Source organism: Achroia grisella, unplaced genomic scaffold (genome assembly GCF_030625045.1).
Source record: "Achroia grisella isolate CSIRO2021 unplaced genomic scaffold, CSIRO_AGI_Agris_v1 utg109, whole genome shotgun sequence".
Lineage (NCBI taxonomy): Eukaryota > Metazoa > Arthropoda > Insecta > Lepidoptera > Pyralidae > Achroia > Achroia grisella.
This window is the reverse complement of record NW_026712573.1, coordinates 7,147,778-7,167,510: the sequence shown is the minus strand read 5'-3', so window position 1 is coordinate 7,167,510 and position 19,733 is coordinate 7,147,778. Positions and strand designations below refer to the sequence as shown.

Here is a 19,733-nt window from a genome sequence, read left to right as displayed (position 1 = left end):
ATCTAACATCTACTTATTACATAAAAAAAAAATTACTACATTTTATTTTGCGGGATAAAAATAAATAATATTCAACTAATAAAATAAATTTATGTACAAGAAATAGAAACATACCCATAAATAATATATATTGTTAAGAAAATAAATAAGTTTTAATTTTCGCATATGGCAAATAAATTATGACATTACATACATGGCGACAACATAGGGGAAATAATTTATGTTCATAAAGTACCGAAATTCTAGTATTATGTTTGTAATACAGTCTCAGTAAGAATTAGCATACTTTATGATAAACATTGTGCAAGTACTCAAACCAAAAACTCATTAGTTTGTCTGGTTTACAGAATCATTTTTAATTTTTAATAACCATGGCGTAATATTTGTATTACATCGTCAAAATATTTTATCATGGAAAACTATACGAAGTAAGTATATACTGTAATCTACTCTTTTCTTTTATTTTATAGCACCTCAGAGATTGTCACCAAGGATGGAGTTTGTTCATTCGCAAATAAATTCAGTATTGTGATATTAAATAATAAAACTAATTAATGAAACATGTTTGTTGCAATAAGTACTATTTTCTTCAAATAATGTACTCATAGGCTCGTATGTATACTGCCAGTAGGAATAAAAAACGAGAATTTACAATTTCGTATTGCATATTGTTTTATAAGTATTTCAGGTTTGTTATAATAAAAATTTTGCTTAAATGTGTATTAAAAAAATCCTTTCATGTATCCTGTTATAATAGAAATGAAGTAGGAATAATATTTTAAAAATCTATCAATTTATAGTAAAAAGTTGAGGTTATGTTATAAAAAACAATTTTATATTTCAGAATGAATGGGGGAATGGAGCACAAAACTCCTGGTCACAATGCAGTGCTGCATAAAGCACACAAAAACTACAAATTGCTTATGGATCCATTCCTTGTGAAAGTAGCAGCTAAATTGTACAGATATGATGGATGTGTTCCTGGAGATTCAAATTATCCTCCGGTACAGTGCAGAGATCCTAGATCTCAGCTCTCGAGAATATGGAATAGACTTGAACCAGCAGATTTACCAGTACCCAGGTATACTAATATTCTAATATTGATGTTGATATTGGAAATGACTACTGCGGTCAATGGTCAAAGAGCAGTATTTTTCATGGGTACAGAATTCATTGGAGCAGTTTATTGCTTACAACAATTTAAAATACTGAAATAAAGTAATTTATTAACAAAAACTTCATTTTCTATTAACTTGCAGTATACATTTGTGTATTGTATGTGTAATTTATCTTATAACTTTTATTATATCTTTGCAATAATCTGTTGCATAAATATATATACAATTTAGATTTAAATAAATTGTAATGGAATATTTGGAAATTAAATATAATTTTGGTTATTTTTTCCATTACTATATTTACTTTGTTTTTAATAATTATTGTACAGTTCTGCCAACTGAAATTAACTTGACATGTAATGGACTGGCGGGAAATTTGAAATTTATAACCTATAATAATGATAACTACACTATTTTTTACAGATTTAAAATTGACAAAAATTATGTAGGCGTACCACCACAACTAGAGATAACTATAGCAAATTTGAATGATAACATTGATAAAGCATTTTTGGTTGACATGATGAATAAAATAGGCCCATATGAGGAATTGACAATATTCTATCATCCAATAACAAATAGACACTTAGGGTTTGCAAGATTAGTTTTCCAAGATGTAAAATATTCTAAATTATGTATAGAAAAATATAATGGGAAATCTGTCATGGGCCAGGTATGTATATTTTAATATAAATAATTGTAACATGAATAGAAATTATCTATTTAATACATATTTTGCTTAGTAACAATTTATAATCTGTACATATAAATAAAATTGGAGTGTCCTTTTGTAATATTGAAATAGCCATTTTTTGCATGCATATAAATATAAATACAAATACATACACCAAAATAATGTTTTTTACAATATTTGTCTGTCTGTCTGATTGTACCGGCTAATCTCTAAAATGCCTGGACCAATTTTGACGGCACTTTTATTGGCAGGTAGCAGTTGTAATAAGGAGTAACTTAGGCTACTGTTATTTTAGAAAATAAAGTTAAATTCCATGCGCACTAAGTTGCAGGTACAGTTAGTAGTACATAAAATTGCTTATATGGAAGAAATTCCATTCTTATGTTTAGTGCTCCAGAAGTTGCTGTTAAGCTAGAGCTAATTGTTATAATATTTATATCCAAGCTTGAGTAGATGACTTTAAATTTTAGGCCAACATTTAAAGAAGTAGTATTCAGGATTAATGCTAGATTTAAAGACAAACTTGCTGTCTCCAGGTATCATTTAGAAAAAGTCAATAGGTTTTTTATGGGAATAGGTGTAAAAGTTCACAATAAGATATCATAGGATATAGAAATAAACAGTCACAGGTTGTAGATTTTCATACTTTTTTTTTAATGTCTATATTTTTAAAAGTATGTAACAGATTGTATTCAATAAATATATATTGTAACAAACAGACTTCTGCTTTTACAATATAATAGTATATGGATTTAATTGATATTATTTTAATAGGTGCTAGAAGTATTTCATGATCCATTTGGTAAGAAGTGTCAAGAGATCTTCGAAGATAAGACCATGGAGAAGAGGCCACAGCCCCTCGCTCCCACTATGAAGCCACCAGTTGTGGTTGAAGATGTACGTCAACCAGTTGATCCAACACTTAGCAAAAGATTAGAGGAAACTAAATTAACTGAAAAGGTGAGAAAAGAAAATAATAATTATTAAATTGGAGTTTAAACAGATGGTAAAATACAACTTAGAAATCAGTATTATGCAACTAAATAAAACCAAGGAATAATTAGATTACAATAATATTATGTTGACAAAGCACACAATTATAAAGAATTATATATATTTTTAAGGAGCCATATTCTCGGTACAAAGATGTGGAACACAGTGACAGCAATGCACGATGGTTAGATGAGGAGCGGGAACGGGAACACAGACACAAGCATCGCAGTCGCAGTGATCGCGACAGAGACAAAGACAGAGATAGGGATAGGGATAGAGATAGAGACAGGCATAGAGAAAGGTGAGTGACTCTTTTAATGAATTATGTGTTGAATTATTTCAATAGTATCAATTCTATTTTTATAAGAATATATATATTGAACATGAATTCATAAATTCCATTTTGTGCGCATGTACATTTTAAATTTAACTGGAAATAGATTGTAAATAACCCATAGATTTTTCCTTTTTGAATACTATTAATTAGAGCACTAACGATCATAGGTTTTTTAGTATAAACAATAAACTTGATGCTTTAATTTCACAAGCAGACGATGCAAGAGGAAGTGTAGACGAAGGTACACTGTCTGTTTTACTATATATTATATTTTATGTTGACATATATTTTTTTCCACTAAAACCTTTGTAAAATATATAAACTACTAATTCTATAAACATGTAATTTTTAATAGGCATATTAAAGTAAAATAAGTAATAAACAAAAACCTACAACTCATACAGCACTTTCTAGTACCAAACTAAGCAGTGCTTGTTGTATAGATACTAAGATACTGCTAGACATACTTAAAAACATTTAAAAATCTGAAATTATCACACAAACTATTTTAAACTACTACTTTAATTATTTAAATAATATTTAAAGTTTAATTTAAGTAACAACTTAAATTATGTATTAATAATAATACATAAGATATTATTATATATAATAATAATACATAATTTAAGTTTGGTAATATGTTACCTTACTATTCAGTTCCAGCTTGTATAGTTATAACTAAAGCTAATAACTGGCGACAATAACAGATACAGGGAGCGTTATTCACGTGGCACTAGTGAGACGAGCGAGCCGGCGTATCCGTCATCGAGCCACACCTCTGAAGTGCCCTATACTCCCGCAGGACCAATACCATATGATGCCTACTACCAGCAGCCAGGGTATGTTCTTGTTTTAAATAATATTAGCACCTTAATTTTTTTATAACTACTTCATAAAACCTGATATTAATCGACACGAAAGTGATATTTTTGTAAAGGGAATGTGAAACAAGCAGATGGCCCATCTGATGGAAACTAAAACCTGTGGTGTACAAGTCATGAATTTCACTCATGGATCTAACTGTCACCTCACCATTTAAACTGAAATGCAGTTTATAAAACACTAGCTACCCGCCCCGGCTTCGTATGGGTGTACATTTATTAAACATATAAACTTTGGCCTTGAATCACTCTATCTATTGCTAAAAACTGCATTGAAATCTATGGGACACAGTCACCTTGCGTAGTTTAAAATATCTAAGCGAATCAGAATGCGACCTGATATTATACTGTGTGAAGAAGCTGCAGCAAAATCTACCTCGATAATATATTACTATATATCTATACTAATACGATAAAAATGAAAGTTTTGTTTGTTTGCTTTAAATAGGCTCTGAAACTACCTATTTGAAAAATTGTTTACGAACGTACGTTATTTCTGATCGACTATGTTCATCAGGAAGAGACAATCCTTATATCAAATACGCTACGGAAGTTATTGACAATAGAGCAAAGTTAAGACATCAATATCGAGGGATGTACATGTGTGATAAAAACCTAATGCGAAGTTGGGGCGCGGCTATAGTATACTGTAATATATGTAATAAAAGTACAGCTTCATGTGAATAATTTCATATTTTAAATGAAGTTTTATATATGTAGATACAGTTACGGGTATGGAGCGACCGCGGCTACTCCGGGCGGTAGCGGCGTATGGTGGAACGATTGGCGTCAACCTCACCAGCACGCGCTGCACACGCCTACACAACATCACCAGCACGTGAGTATTAATCACTTCTCTTTACCCACTTATAACTCACTCCGCCATTCCCCGGGTGCTTATAACATTGCGAGTTGTTTTACATATTTACATAATATATAGTCCCTGTCATACTGCAATACTATACCGTTCAAAGAGTGAAATAAATGCTCATATCGGTGCTGTGGTTTTGGTGTTTACTTCCCTTATAGCATTAGTCTGCTCCCTCTCTTTATAAAATTCGTATAATATGATCCAAAATCTCGTAAGTGTGGGTATGAAGCATTAATAACGACTTTGCACTTTGAGATTGCTTCTTTCATATCATTTCATAAACTCATTTGTACATTTTATTATTTACTGTACAACAGAACAATAAAATGAACTATTAGATCGATCACTATGTAATACGTAAGATAAATGTGTCCAGTTAAATGAAGACTAACGCTCGACTCTTACTAGATACATACTTTAAAATTCATAGAAATATCGTATTCGCGTTAATTATAAATTAGATGAAAGCTTTAATTCGAAAGTACTTTTAATATTATAGATTTCAATCGTTTATTTATTAGGTATATTTCAATAGATACATTACAATATAATATTAAAAAATTTATGGTAGTATGTGAACACGTCACATTATTTGTATATAATATTTTTTAATTTTTTAATGAATCAAAACAAATAAAGCTCTTCAGTCATGGTCTACTTGCGTATTTTCTCCTCTAACCTTACTGTAATATACCTAGGAGTAATATAGGCCCAAATAGTACGATGTAACATGTATGATATGACTGAAGTTGGAGCGACGGGCGAGCGCGACGCCGTCGTGGGCCTCCACCCCCGCGGCCGTGCCGCAGCCCGAGCCCGAGATCAAGGAGAAAAAGGACAAGGAAAAGGTCCAGTAGTGCAACCACTCGATTCGGCCTATCACGGAAAATATGTCATTTTTGCACTTATTTACTGTGCCTGCACTGTCTAAAAATATTTAAAAAATACAAAAAGATTGATGTTATTGAAGTAGATAACTTTATCCTCTGTGAGAAAAGTTGAAGTTATACATATATATATATATAGCAGAATGGTAGAAAAATAGTGGTTTTTGTATAATATTTAAAACATCGTAATTTGTTTATCACTGGGACGTTTCAAATGCAATACTTGACTTGACTGGTCTATTATATTATCCCGGTATTTATACAAACGCCGAATAGACCTGTTTAAATTATTGAAATGTTTTTTTCATTTCATTACAGAAGATTTCGTCATTTGAAAGAAAAAGCTAAAACACTGCAATATTTAAAATGGGTTTAAGTGGATATAACAATTTTAATATATTCCTATATAATGCGTAAATATGAACCCAAAATATCCACGTCTGCTTTATTTGAAAATACAAAATACATATACAGACATATGCCAAGAAAACATCCAAAAGCCACCGAGGATTTGGATGAAATAGAATTTATACATCTTATGTTTTTAACGTCAAATGTTTTCAGTCATTTCCAATCGGGTTATTCTATGTACTGTACACTTAGACACTAAAGTCGTAGATAAATGTATTGCAATGTAACATCGCTAATATTTTAGCTGGTGTCTTGTTGGAATTAGATCAATCATATTATATTATAAATGTATTTCTGGGGTATTAAGAAATAAGAATGCATGTGATAGAAGTATACAAATGTGCATGTTCATGTCATCTGTTTATCGTTTATGTTAATCTTATACATAATTGCATGTTTTTGTATCATGTTAATCAGTGTTTAAATATTATGTAGAATATAGCAATGATTGTTCACTTTTATTTGACACTATATTTATGCAATTTAATTGTTTAAACTTGTGACTGCTTAAACTTGTAGTATAACTATCTTAATTTATATCCGAATTTCTTCGAATAAATAATTATATACTTAAATTTATGAATATACACAACATTAAAAAAAGGAAAGGAAAGAGGTTCTTTATCATATTATAAAATATTCATATTATGTATATTTGACGGCGTGAATGCCTTGTGTAATCAATTTCTCCCGTGACCAGTTTGTTTTGCTATATATATAGATATGTACTGGTTATAACAGTGAGAGTTATATGTGAGGTAGAAAACTTTAGTCCTAGGAAACACAATGCATTCTAAGTGACGGTTAACACTTTCCATCAGATGGGCCGTCTACTTGTTTGCTATTCTAATTAAACTGCATCAGTGAAACTATTATTTTTAATTTTGATACGTATTCATTTTTTTAAATAATAATGATTTCGTAACAATCAATTATAGAATGACTTCATTCTAATTTTATTTTCTAATTATAATATCAAAGTCAAATTGTAATATGTTATTTATGTGTGATAAAAAGTAAAACTGTTTCCCAGTACTGCTCATCGTTTGCTATAACATTTGAATGCAGGAGGTTCCAGTGGAGAACAAAGTTGTTGAGCCAATAGAACCCCGGCCGCCAAAAGATCCTGTGGAGGATAAGGAACCAGAGCCGAAACCGCCTCCGCCCGCAGACGAACCTAAGAACGTTGATCTCGATACTAGGTATACATTTTACATAAGTTACCTTTAAGTACTTTAAAGATCCCTATTATACTACCCCTGCACTATTAAATTATCGTTATGTTCCGTCATTCTCTTGTTGGACAGCGCGTGTGTGCAGTGCACATCGCATCCAATTTTGCCTAATCCTAATTCATCCAAACTTTAATCTGACACCATGGGTAAGAATAAAGAAGGCTCAATTCGGTTCACACAAAATTCTTTAAACTATAATTGTGAACAACATTTATTTATTTACATCTTACTAAGCGACCTATACAGTTTCCCAATATGCCTACTTAGGAAGATTTCAACATATTCATGTGTGTATATGTATGTATATACACTAATTACAAGGATAACAACTTAATTTTACATAATTTCTTCTCCATGGAACATTAAACATGAGTCGTCTTCATGCTTGTATTGTCTATTCGTGTCCCTATAGGATAGCTATGTTGCTGAAAGGCGCAGGCAGCGGGGCCGGCACGGGGGGTGCGCTGGCGCCGCCGTTCCTGTCCCTGGGCATGTCGTCCGAGGAGGAGGACGACGACCGGCTGCCCACCAACATACCAGACCTCGACACACACCACCCGCCCTCCGACGACGGTACGCACTACCACGACTAAACTGCCCACGGAGAATACTTGTAGTTGAATAAATTACATTACATTTAGATACCTGACGACCTCGGTTCATCTAGCGGTTTAGTACATCGATTTAATTCCGATGGTGGCGGGTTCGATTCCCAAAATAATAAAAATATAAATTGAAGTATTTATATCAGTTATCTAGTCTACTATTCATAACTCAAGCTCTGCTTAGTTTGGGACTAGATGATGGGATGACTAGTGTTACGGAAGGAAGGATGGACTGTATTAAGGCTGGTTAAAAATGAGACACGTTCTTAGGTGAGGTAAAATAGCTGTAATCAGCTCGCTAGCAAAAATATAAAGACCATATGGCATAAGAAAACAAACGGTATATAAAAACAGAACGTCAAAATATAAAATTCAAATATATATAAAAAAACATAAAAACTATCAAAAAGGTTTGCCATCGGCAACAACTAGGATGAACTTAGATAGCATTCAAATTCAAATTCAAATTCAAAATCATTTATTCATGTAGGACATTTTATCCGCTTCTGAATGTAATTTTTTTTATATTATAATTTTAATTTTTACTCTACCGTCCAGTTCAGTATATAGATCCAATTGAGAAGAACTAGCAAGAAACTCCTTATGTATCCAGAGATATTATTATTATATTATAAAAAATAAAAAGAAGATAAAGTATACTACATATACAAACAAATTCGTACAGACATTAAACAACGGACACAAAAAGTGAAATAATAAGAGAAAAGATTTGTTCGTGCATGCAAATTAATGCATAGAATCGGAACAGATAATCGATTCAATTCACAAACAGTGTAAGAATCCAAGTACCGTGGATACCCCAAACTGACTTACAAAGTCACATATATAATATGCTGTCTTATAGTATACTTAAAGAATCTCCGAAACCAACTAATGTAGCTTTAGTAGAGTTACGAAGATGATATGATATAATAGTTATGTGTAAGGCACTTGGTTATTGCTCCTTACAAAAAAAAAAACAACATAACCTGAACATAAAGAGATAGGTGCAAAGTTACACGTCGTTATGCAGTCAGTATAAATCCATTTTATTGATTTCAATAGATTCCGTAAGCGATGATCGGGAGAGTATAATATCGTTGGAGGAACCAAGAGATATAGAGCCAGAGCCATTATCGACCACACCTTCACCATACCTCTCCAGGGAGTACTATCTCGAATGTCTACAAATGACGGTTGAAAAGGTAATATATGCACGTTACATTATCATGACATGTATTTATGAATAAAGCTACCCTACTACGAGTTGACTTATGTACTATAGAAGGATTTTAGTGGATGGCTTCTGCCAGTTTGCACTAAAATGCTTTTGAAAGATTTTGTTGTAATTACATCTAAAGATGTGTTTTTTCTTTTTTAATAATGTTTGTATCCTGTTTATTTGGCATAAAAACGGAAGTAATAGTGGCAACATACATAGTCAAACTAGAATTACAAGTAACTATAGTAAAAAGTTTCCTCATCATCTACTCATTCACATATAGTGTATTGTTTGTATATCTATGTGTTTTGGTATCCTGAGTAGGGCTAATATGGTTTAATTTAAAGACATTGGATGGTATCATATTTTTTAGGTTATGTAATATATAAGCCTTCCACCCAAAAATTAAACTAACAAAAACAATTTTAAAAATTTAAATATAATCGAAACACTAACCTATTAAACACACATTTTGTGTTGCATATTAAAAAAATAATCCGGTATATGTGTACTTTGCTTTCGTAGAAGCCGAAAACGAAGTCGGCGCCCCGTAAGTCCACGACAATTGACAAAATCGTCTCGGACATCTCGTCATCGGAAGACGAGCTGCTGACGGGCGAAAAACGGCAGCGCTCAGTTCCGCCGACCGACGTACGTGATCTGGACAACCTAGAAGACGACCAGGTACAGTACAGCATTATTTATTCCTACGAGCTCCAGTAAAGACTTTTTTTTTAAAACATACAAATACTATAAAGTTGATTATACATTGAACCCCGCACTAGACGAACTTATATGGCGGGAGTCCACAAAAGAATTGCCAGTTGTTACTAACTATTACAGATCAGCGAGTAGAGTAGATTTGACATATCATACCAGCCTACAATAGACCCAGACCAATAAAGATATTTTAGTTTGATTTCATGAAAACATTCCAGATCAATTGTACATTATAAAATAAAATATTAGATTTTATAATTTGGAAAGACAGTACATCAAGTTGGATACATATTTTTGGCAACATTAACATGGCATTTTACTATAAAATTTTATTAAGATTCATTTGGAACAAACTAACAGACGTATAGGTGTAGATGCTTCATGATATTAACTTTAATATATACGGTTTCAACATGACCATAAAGTCTCTGTCTTCATTGTTTTTATGGTTTCAACAGATGTCTCTGTCGTCGCTGTCGTCGACGGAGGCCAAGATCGAGGAGGCGGTGCCGGCAGACGTGTACTACTCGTACACGGGGGCCGCCCCCGCCTCCGCCCCCGCCCCCGCCGCGCACCCGCCCCACTACTACCACCACGTGTGGCCCCCCGTCGGTGAGTGCCTCCCATCCTACATATGTTTTGCTACATCTTCTATGTTTTTCAATATAAAAGTAAATTATAATGGTGACGTTCTCGGTAATCAGCCTCTCATCTGGGCCGTTGTACTTGTTGAGGCGAAACTACTAAAGTAGTCAGCCAAGCTCTTCCCAAAAGCGCAGCAGTCTCCTGGCTTTTTCGCAGGCTACACGGATTCCGAGGATTTGTTTGCGTTGTGTGGCCGCTGTAACGCACTCCAGGATTACGTGAGCGGCCGTTTATACGACTTCAAAGCAGCCCCGACAAAGGGGACTGTCCGTAGCACCTACAAGTGTTTATTTAATGGATGGACCACTGTCCCTTAAAGAAACTGTTATCGTCCCTATCATTATTTTGAGGTTTTGCCTATTTAGGTTCAGTGGGCGTTTTGTAGATCGTTGGTTGACTACTGGAATTGTAGGAATTCCAGGGTTATTTATTATTATTATTCCTCATTGTCAGTAGCATATCCGGGCGGGTATGGAGCGGTGCGAGCGATGGGCCCGGTGCGTGCGGTGGGCGCGGACGTGGCGCTGGCGTACAGCGCCCCATTTGGAGGACCACCACTGTTACCGCACTACGCGCCCTATCATGAAACGCACCATCCGCCACAGGTCAGTATTAGCACAAATAACTAAGAAGCCACCGCGGCTCATAAGGCGATGGGAGTGACGGGTAGCGTAAATCAACTACTAATTGTTAGCTCAGACTACGTGTCTGTGTGGATTTTAGCCTTATTTGTTTTAAAATTAAAAGTAGCCTATGTTATAAATTAACTATCTAGTGAAAGTTCAGTCCAAATCGGTCTATTTGGTGCGGAGATTAACAGGACCAAACAGACAGACGGACAATTTTTTTAATAAAAGTATATTTGTGCACACCATGACTCGCTTGGCAGCTGTTAGTATTTACATATCACAGCTTACATCCTAGTACAATTGTGTTTCCTTATATACGGTATGATTTTGATCATAAACATATATATTTAATTGAAATTAAATAAGTTATTTTTAATTATGTAGCAAGAAATGGACAATCCGTACTACCCAACTATCAATAGCGTTATCGAACGCGTAACAACCGAGCTTAAGCAGATTTTGAAAAAGGATTTCAATAAGAAGATGATCGAGAGCACCGCGTTCAAGAGCTTTGAGATGTGGTGGGACGAGCAAAGTCGCAAGTTGAGACAGAGTGTTAAACTGAAACCCGAGGATACTGGCCAACCATTGCAGGTAAAGTATATATATAGAATAAGAGATATATATATTTCTTTAATTTCTTTTGAATTAAATTATCAGACCCTCTATACAAATATCAATATACTATGTACTAATATCAATATATGACAATGTTATATATTATGAAAATTATAGGTCACAAACTCGATTTTAATGCAGTTCTTAGCACTAGATAGAGTGATTCTAGAGGAAGATTGATATGTATAATAATACATATATATCGTGTGAAGTCGGGACGGGCTAGCTAGTATGAAATAATGATCTAATTTACTTAGCAAAAAGTTTATATAATAGAGTATATGTACAAACTTAATCCACTTATTTAAATAATTCGTTTAGGACATTTCGAACAAAAAGGAAGAGCCAGTAGACTCAATTAAGACTATAATGGAAACACGAGAACTCGGGTTGGAGCTAGGCGGATATGGTTCAGGCATTGGGCTGGGTCTCCGTGCCGCCATTCCCAAGATGCCGAGCTTCCGCCGCAAGAGGAAGATACCCTCACCTGTCGTTATGGACGAGGACTCTTCTAAGAGGCTGAGTGATCAGGTATAATAAATAACTTGAGAGAGTTAAGAATTTGTGAAATAAATTTTCTTTTTCTGACATTTCAACATAACTCTTTCAAGGCACTGTTTCTATTTTCCTACTTACAATCATTTATACCAGATACCTATGACAACTCCAATAAGAGGCAGTGAACTGTCTACACTATTATGAACATAATACTCGACGTGCTCTTATTTTGTCGAGTTTATTCGGTAGTGAGCATTACATACTATTCATAATACAACGATGTATAATGTTGTCGTTATACTTTGTTGATAAAATATTCAAGTAGACTAACCCTATTTGTACGTACATTTTAGGAGGAGATGGTTCAAAATTCAGACGAAGAAAAGGAAGTACCAGGAAGTCCAAATCACAGGACTACGGGCTCGTACCTTTCCCGCAGTCAACGGCAGCGATCCACTAGCTCCTCTAGGTATTATACTAGACAAAAGGCAATTGTTATTAATTGAAATTTATAGAAAAGAAAAAAAAAAATTCTACTGTTACAGCACAATTCGTAGATAGATAGCAAGGGTCAGGGTGCGGCAACAGTTTAAAATATTATGTAACTAACTGTTCTCGGAGTCTTACCCGGATTTTTTTTTATACAAATCAGTTACACTCTATACCCCGTATCTATATGTTATTTTTTGTGTCCACTGCAAGTCTGAACTTTCTTACGGATATTAAGTATCGTAGTCATTACTTTAATATTTTTTTTAGGGTTGGCTATGTACCTTAGTGGTCAGAGCCAGGGTGGAGCAAGTGCCCCATCTTTCCCCATCGTAGCTACGCTCATGCTAATGAATTTGTATTATTTTACAGGTCATCGTCGTCGTCGTCATCGCGGTCGTCGTCGTCGGAGTCAGAGTCGGAGCGAAAAGGCCCCGCGCCTAGGATCTACTCTGACACTGACGATGATTCTGAACTCGAAGACGCTGAGGTATTTTATATTGCCTTTCATAAGCTTTAACACAAAACCATTGACACCGTCATAAATATTATTATACCAAGAATTGTGGACTCACAATTCTAATACGAAAAAAATAATATATATACGAAAAATATATATATATATCAGTTGTCTAGTGTAACAAGCTCCGCTTAACTTAGCACTAGATGACACTGTGCAACTAGGTTATTATTATTATAACACAATAGCATAAAAGAAAATAGATATTCTTTTCCTATAATCTTAATTGAAAAGTTTTTTTAGGTTTAAACGCAATTTACATACTAATTTGTAATCATTACTAAATGAACGAAATATAGGTATAAATGTAGAGAATACAAAATCTAGATTTTAACTAATCTTTTTCTTTAGCTCAAGGTTGTATCAAACAAGGAAAGATTACGAAGAGTATACTCATCGTCATCAGATAGTGAAGAAGAACAGAGGAGACGGGAGAGGGGTATGTAAAAATGTCTTACATGTTATGTTTTAATCATACAGAATTGTTACTTTAAGAACTAATCATATGAGTTATTTATGCAACTTGACCTGAGCAAAACAACTATTTGGTATTCCAATCAATTAATACAAATAATCTTGTCATTTTATAACAGTATATACGATATCATGTTGTTGTTGTTGTTCGACATGAGAGGTACATTAAAAATAAATGAGTATATTGGAATAAAGAATTTTCTATCTATTCTACATTATTTTTACAACCAGAAAAGACGCCCATCCCGGAGGTGGAGGCGTCAGAAGAGCGACTGGGCTCTCCAATCGTGTCGCCGGAGGGCCCGCGCGACCTGCTGCTCGACCGCGTCTACTCGGACTCGGAGGAGGAGCGCGAGTACCAGGTACGTCACATATCCACGCAACATCTACAGGGCGGGCCGTCGCCGTCGGAGTCGGGATAGAATGCACATGCGAAACCCCTGGCTCCGGCATAGGCGCTCCTAGGTACGCCATGTGGGTTTTGGTGTGTAAATTTCTTACACACCGACGGCCTCGACCTCCCTCCGGCGGGGTCTTTTGAAGATTTTCCACGCTCAGTAATTAGCCATTATAGACACAGTGCTATTTAGACATCGATTTGAACACATAATTATATTTTAATAATTTTAATGTTAGGCATTGACGTTCTTAGTCTTGACTTGTTAAGTATTATGAGGGTGTCATGTTAAAATTTAGGCCTTATGCCTATAACCCAAAAGAGAAATATTCGAAGTTGTTCCTACAGTACTGTAGGAACAACACTGTGTTTATGTTTCGTTTCTTAAGTCATCTCCTTTGTCGACATTCTGGGGATGAAAAGCAGTGATAAGAAATTGTATTTTGTAAAAAAAATGCTCATTTTTATGTATGACTTATGTAATTTTTATGTATGTTATGTCTACAAATTGTCATTGTATGTTTTTATAGGAGAGAAGAAGACGAAATACCGAATATATGGAGCAGATCGAGAGAGAATTTTTGGAGGAGCAAAGAAAAACAATGGAAGGGGCCATGCGCCCACAGCCTGATAAACCTCCTGACGAAAGGTATTATTATCTAGTTCAAAAATTTACCTCTTTGAGAAATTTCTGCAGTATGATGTTTATTGTGTATAACATTCGAGCAGTAGTTACCTAATGACATGATATCAGGTAGAGATAAGGAGTGCAGGAACAGAGAAAGAATTTCTTCGTTTAATGAAAATTTCCTTTCTATTTAGATCTAGAAATTTGTCTCCATATATCATATCCTAATACCCAAGCATCATCTTAAGTCACCCTACGCTTCTTATTGGTTTTAAATATTTTCATGTCCAGCATACAAGAAAGCAAACCAGAAGAGTCCAGAAGTAGTCCTGTCAAGAACCATTTGAAATCTCCCGATAAGAGAGAGACTAAAGAGGGGTTAGAAGAAGGTGAAATATCTTCAGAAGAGGAGCCTTTAGAAGTTAGAATAAAGGAAAAGAGATCGAAGAAGAATGATAAGAGAAAAAGAATTGTATCTGTCAGTGATCACAGCAACAACGAGACTAATATTAGCGTTAATGGAGTTAAAGAAGTAAGTTAATATTTGTACAACCACAGTAATTGATATATTTGAAGAAGTATTGCATTGTATTATAGTTTTATTATTGTTGTACTACAGTCTCGACTTGTTCGTCATATCAAATAATAAACATTGCATATTGAACTTGAGAGGGTGGTAACCTTGTTGTATACCACCCTCCCCCCTTCATCTTGGGTTTTTTATGGATGTTAATGGAATGGCGCACCCACATGCGCTAACTGTGGAAGATGATAAGATGAGCATAAGTTTCACCTTGGGTTAAAACATATCCAACGAATATGGTCCGTCATGTGTAGCGTCTACCACGACGTCGTAAATTCATTCAATATGATGGGATAATGATTGTGGTATATTATAATTGTTATGAACGTTGCAGGCCAGCAGTGCGTTGTCGGAGACATCGTCGCCGCAGTCACAGGCGTCGCAAGCGTCGCAAGCGTCGCAGGTGGCGCTCGACCACTCGTACTGCCGGCCGCCGCCCGACCTCGCCGACTCCGCCGCAGTACCCGGCGCTTCGCCCTCGCCCACGCTCGGGTCACAACGACGTACCTCCAACCATCTGCAACACGATCACGGTAAATTTTGATTCCCTTCAAATTAAGAATACAAATGTAGACTAGCTTGATAGGTGTAAATGACATATTTCTATATAATGTTACCATCTGTATCAGGGCAGTATGCTGTATCTGCACGGTGATATATGCGATCTTTCGCAACAAAAATGAGTCTATAGTTGTATAATTTCATTCATGTTCTTTTAATAACATTTAAAAGTGCATTACAGTTCTTTTACTTCTATTTATATTGCATTAGGCTACACGTGGATGGCTGAGCCAGTGAGCGAAACGATACAAGAGGAGATCAAACCTAAGAAAGAGACCAAACGGCCGTATAAGAGGAAATATGAAACGAAGAAGTTGGCTGAAATACAGAATAAGTATGTTTACATAATATTATTAGTAATATTTCATAAATAATAGAATAACAGGTATAATAAAAAAATAACCATACAGTAAAATTTAATAAATATTTCTAACATGCTGCAATGAGTTTCTTGTTTATTATGCTCAGCCGGATCTGTACTGTGAGGTACACTACCTAAACCTAAAAGAATGATCATTCAGTTCTCTTTATAAATAAGTAAATATATGTATCTATCTTCCCTTGTTGTCTCATGTACTAAGAATATGTCGAGCAGACCATTGAAAATATTGAAAACACATTACAGACTGTACTCGAGTCAGGAGGAGCTGACTACGCCGACGTCGGACGGATGGTCGTTCAAGGCGCGGGACATAATGAGTGAGATGCAGGTGATGTACGAGTTCCTGACCCGCGGCATCGACCGAGAGGACGTGGAGTTCCTGCGGCGCGCGTACGAGACGCTGCTGGCCGAGGAGCCGCAGGGCTACTGGCTCAACGACACGCACTGGGTCGACCACCCGCCCACCGACGTCTGCTACAGCCCGCCGCGCAAGCGCAGCAAGCGCCACACCAACATCTATGAGGACCTGCAGGTGAGGCTCACCTCTCCGCACATTTGTGATATGAAATTCCTTTATCTAACATCACGTAATTCACGTAGCATTTAATATAAATAGTGATAATAAATATTATAAGAGTAGTGACTTGTAAGAATCAAATACAATGATTCCAAACGACTGTGTGTGCATTTACTCTTAATACTGATCCTATCATCACACATAGCAGATACGTTCATATACAAATATTCAGCTCATGAAACTCTAAAAAAATAGAACTTATTGAGTAATTTTTGATAAGGATATTAACTTGAGTTCTCATCTGTTCTACACTTAGTTAGGCAAAGTCATACACGGTAACGGAGGCGAGGGTGGATTGAGAATTTAATATGATTACCATGTTTAGTTCTTGCTAATAGAGTCTTATCAGCACAAAGTATTTTTATTTCTTTTGTCTATCGCGAGTCATACCTTGTTATCTTATCTTACCATGTTTTACATACATAGTTTATAACCCAGGGCCACTCGAGTGGGTCGGCTCGAACGGAAGGATACTACAAGATGGACGCGCGATTGAAGGCTAAATATAAATACCACCACGGTCGCAGTACAGGCAACACCGCAGCGCTACAGCAACAAACAGACGACAAGAAAGCTTCCAAGATGCAACTGTTATCCAGGGAGGCTAGGTCAAACCAGAGAAGGCTGCTCACTGCATTTGGTATGTGCCACAATTTTTATCTCGACTATTTTTTGTGCTTATGATAAACTCTTGAATCAAATGGGTAATTTTTTTAAGCAATTAGAAGTATGTTTCTATACATATTTGTACTAAATTTCCCAAAATAGAAAACGAATTTTTTAATAACCATTGTTTATAAAATTAATGGAATATGTTTTTTTTTAATACAGGTACAGATACGGATTCAGATCTGTTGAAGTTCAATCAACTGAAGTTCAGAAAGAAACAGTTGAAGTTTGCTAAGTCTGGCATCCACGATTGGGGTCTCTTTGCTCAGGTCAGATTTTTATTCCCTCTGCCTTTAATTTTCTGCATCTCTTTTCCTAACACTGACCATTCAGCTATACCCTGCTACAACAGCATTTATTATATATATAATATTTATTATATTTATTCAATCTAGAAGTGTTTTTTAACCAAATATCATTTATATATTTATATTTTTGTATCTAATTAATTTGTACCTATGAACCTATTTAAAGCATTTCAACTATTTAGTAAGGTTTTTTATCTCTATTGAAGTTGATTCCGTTTACCATGAAATAGACGGGCAGCATATTTATTGTACTAAACTGTTTAAAAGTAAATAAGTAACATGATCGCCACAGGAGCCGATAGCGGCAGACGAGATGGTGATCGAATACGTGGGGCAGATGATCCGTCCGATAGTGGCGGATGTTCGCGAGGCGCAATATGAGGCGACCGGCATCGGCAGCTCATATCTATTCCGCATCGACCTCGACACCATCATAGATGCGACCAAGTGCGGCAACCTGGCCAGATTTATCAACCACAGTTGCAATGTATGTATTATATATTTCACAGCGATGCTATTTCTAGTCTAGGATTAGAAATTTGTTGTCTATATTGATCTATTTTTCCAAGGTAGATTTTTTTTATTGAAATATTGCCGTGAGTACATCTATCTCAACTGTTTGAGGCAACAAGCAGGTTAATTTGTAATGTGTTACAGTGAAATTGATAATATGACATAGTCCGCCGGAATGGCATTGCACGAAAGGGACAAATGAACATAATTTAAAATACTTTCCTCTGTGGAGTAGAAGTTTCTTAATAACTCTAATAAATTAACTACGTCATCAATGAACGACTATCTTACTGAAAAACTAAGATTATTTTCATTTAATTTTATTTGATATCTATCTCTGTTTTTGCTAGCGAACATTGTGATTAGAAATTTAATGTGAATATTTTTTATTGCAGCCTAACTGCTACGCGAAGATAATAACAATAGAGTCTCAAAAGAAAATAGTAATATACTCAAAACAACCGATTGGTGTAGACGAAGAGATCACTTACGACTACAAGTTCCCGCTCGAGGACGAGAAGATCCCCTGCTTGTGTGGAGCGCCGCAGTGTCGAGGCTTCCTTAACTGAACGTGGCGTGGCGGATACTCGCGGCCACGGAAATATATATATACAGTTTCATACGAGTGCAGTTTTATCGATACAGTATTCAAGTGTTTATTCAGTGTCACGTACTTCGTCTTATTCGATCTGTATCAATCTCATTGTTTTATTGAAGGTCACTTAGAAAAGGCGGTGAAGGAATGGGTTTTGAAGCCATTTTTTTTTATATTATTGAAAACGGTAAATTATCTAAGGTCACGACTCGGTTTGGACTTGAAATAGTGGATTACAAAATTTGCATGATTAATGAAATTCAGTAATGTATTTGAAGGACACCGTGTGTGTATTTTGTCTATATAAATGCCTGAATATCATTTAATACTATAACAAAGGAAGTTTGATATTATTTGCTCTTAACTTAAGTAAGTTAAGAGCAAACTCTTTAATAAGTAATGTTACTTCAGATTCAGTATTCTTTGTAATAGATATTATATAGATATGTCATACCAGTTTTAAATAAATACTCTCAAGTATATCAAATTAAATTTAACTTGATAAAACGGTCGTGGTTGACGGATGAGAAAGCACAATTGATAGTTTAAGTATTCAGGCATTTAGAATGAAATATCAATCACACTGTGAAATCGGGCGTGTCCCTCACTATATCAGGAACCCATGATCACTCTCTTTATGTGTTCAAGTGTGTGAGTGTAGTACAATTACGCA

General features: G+C 35.1%; 1 protein-coding gene across 5 annotated transcripts; it reads left to right on the top strand.

Annotated features, from left to right (window-relative positions):
- Positions 1-268: 268 nt before the first annotated feature.
- On the top strand, positions 269-19,388 carry LOC131846890 (histone-lysine N-methyltransferase SETD1). Of its 5 annotated transcripts, none has more exons than XM_059196338.1 (29): positions 269-428; positions 845-1,081; positions 1,542-1,791; positions 2,587-2,772; positions 2,937-3,106; positions 3,850-3,981; positions 4,744-4,861; positions 5,644-5,742; positions 7,261-7,394; positions 7,840-8,000; positions 9,098-9,237; positions 9,780-9,938; positions 10,433-10,586; positions 11,076-11,224; positions 11,633-11,842; positions 12,188-12,397; positions 12,718-12,833; positions 13,226-13,343; positions 13,725-13,812; positions 14,079-14,209; positions 14,775-14,893; positions 15,164-15,404; positions 15,790-15,988; positions 16,227-16,350; positions 16,642-16,930; positions 17,414-17,615; positions 17,807-17,913; positions 18,245-18,439; positions 18,861-19,388. In XM_059196338.1, exons 1-29 carry the CDS (start codon positions 412-414, stop codon positions 19,032-19,034), a joined length of 4,629 nt encoding a protein of 1,542 aa, XP_059052321.1. In that variant the 5' UTR covers positions 269-411; the 3' UTR covers positions 19,035-19,388. The 5 variants fall into 5 exon arrangements, with proteins under 5 accessions (XP_059052321.1, XP_059052310.1, XP_059052308.1 ...); XM_059196327.1 differs by having other exon boundaries at positions 11,073-11,224; XM_059196325.1 differs by lacking the exon at positions 269-428 and adding an exon at positions 554-688.
- The last annotated feature ends 345 nt before the right edge of the window (positions 19,389-19,733 follow it).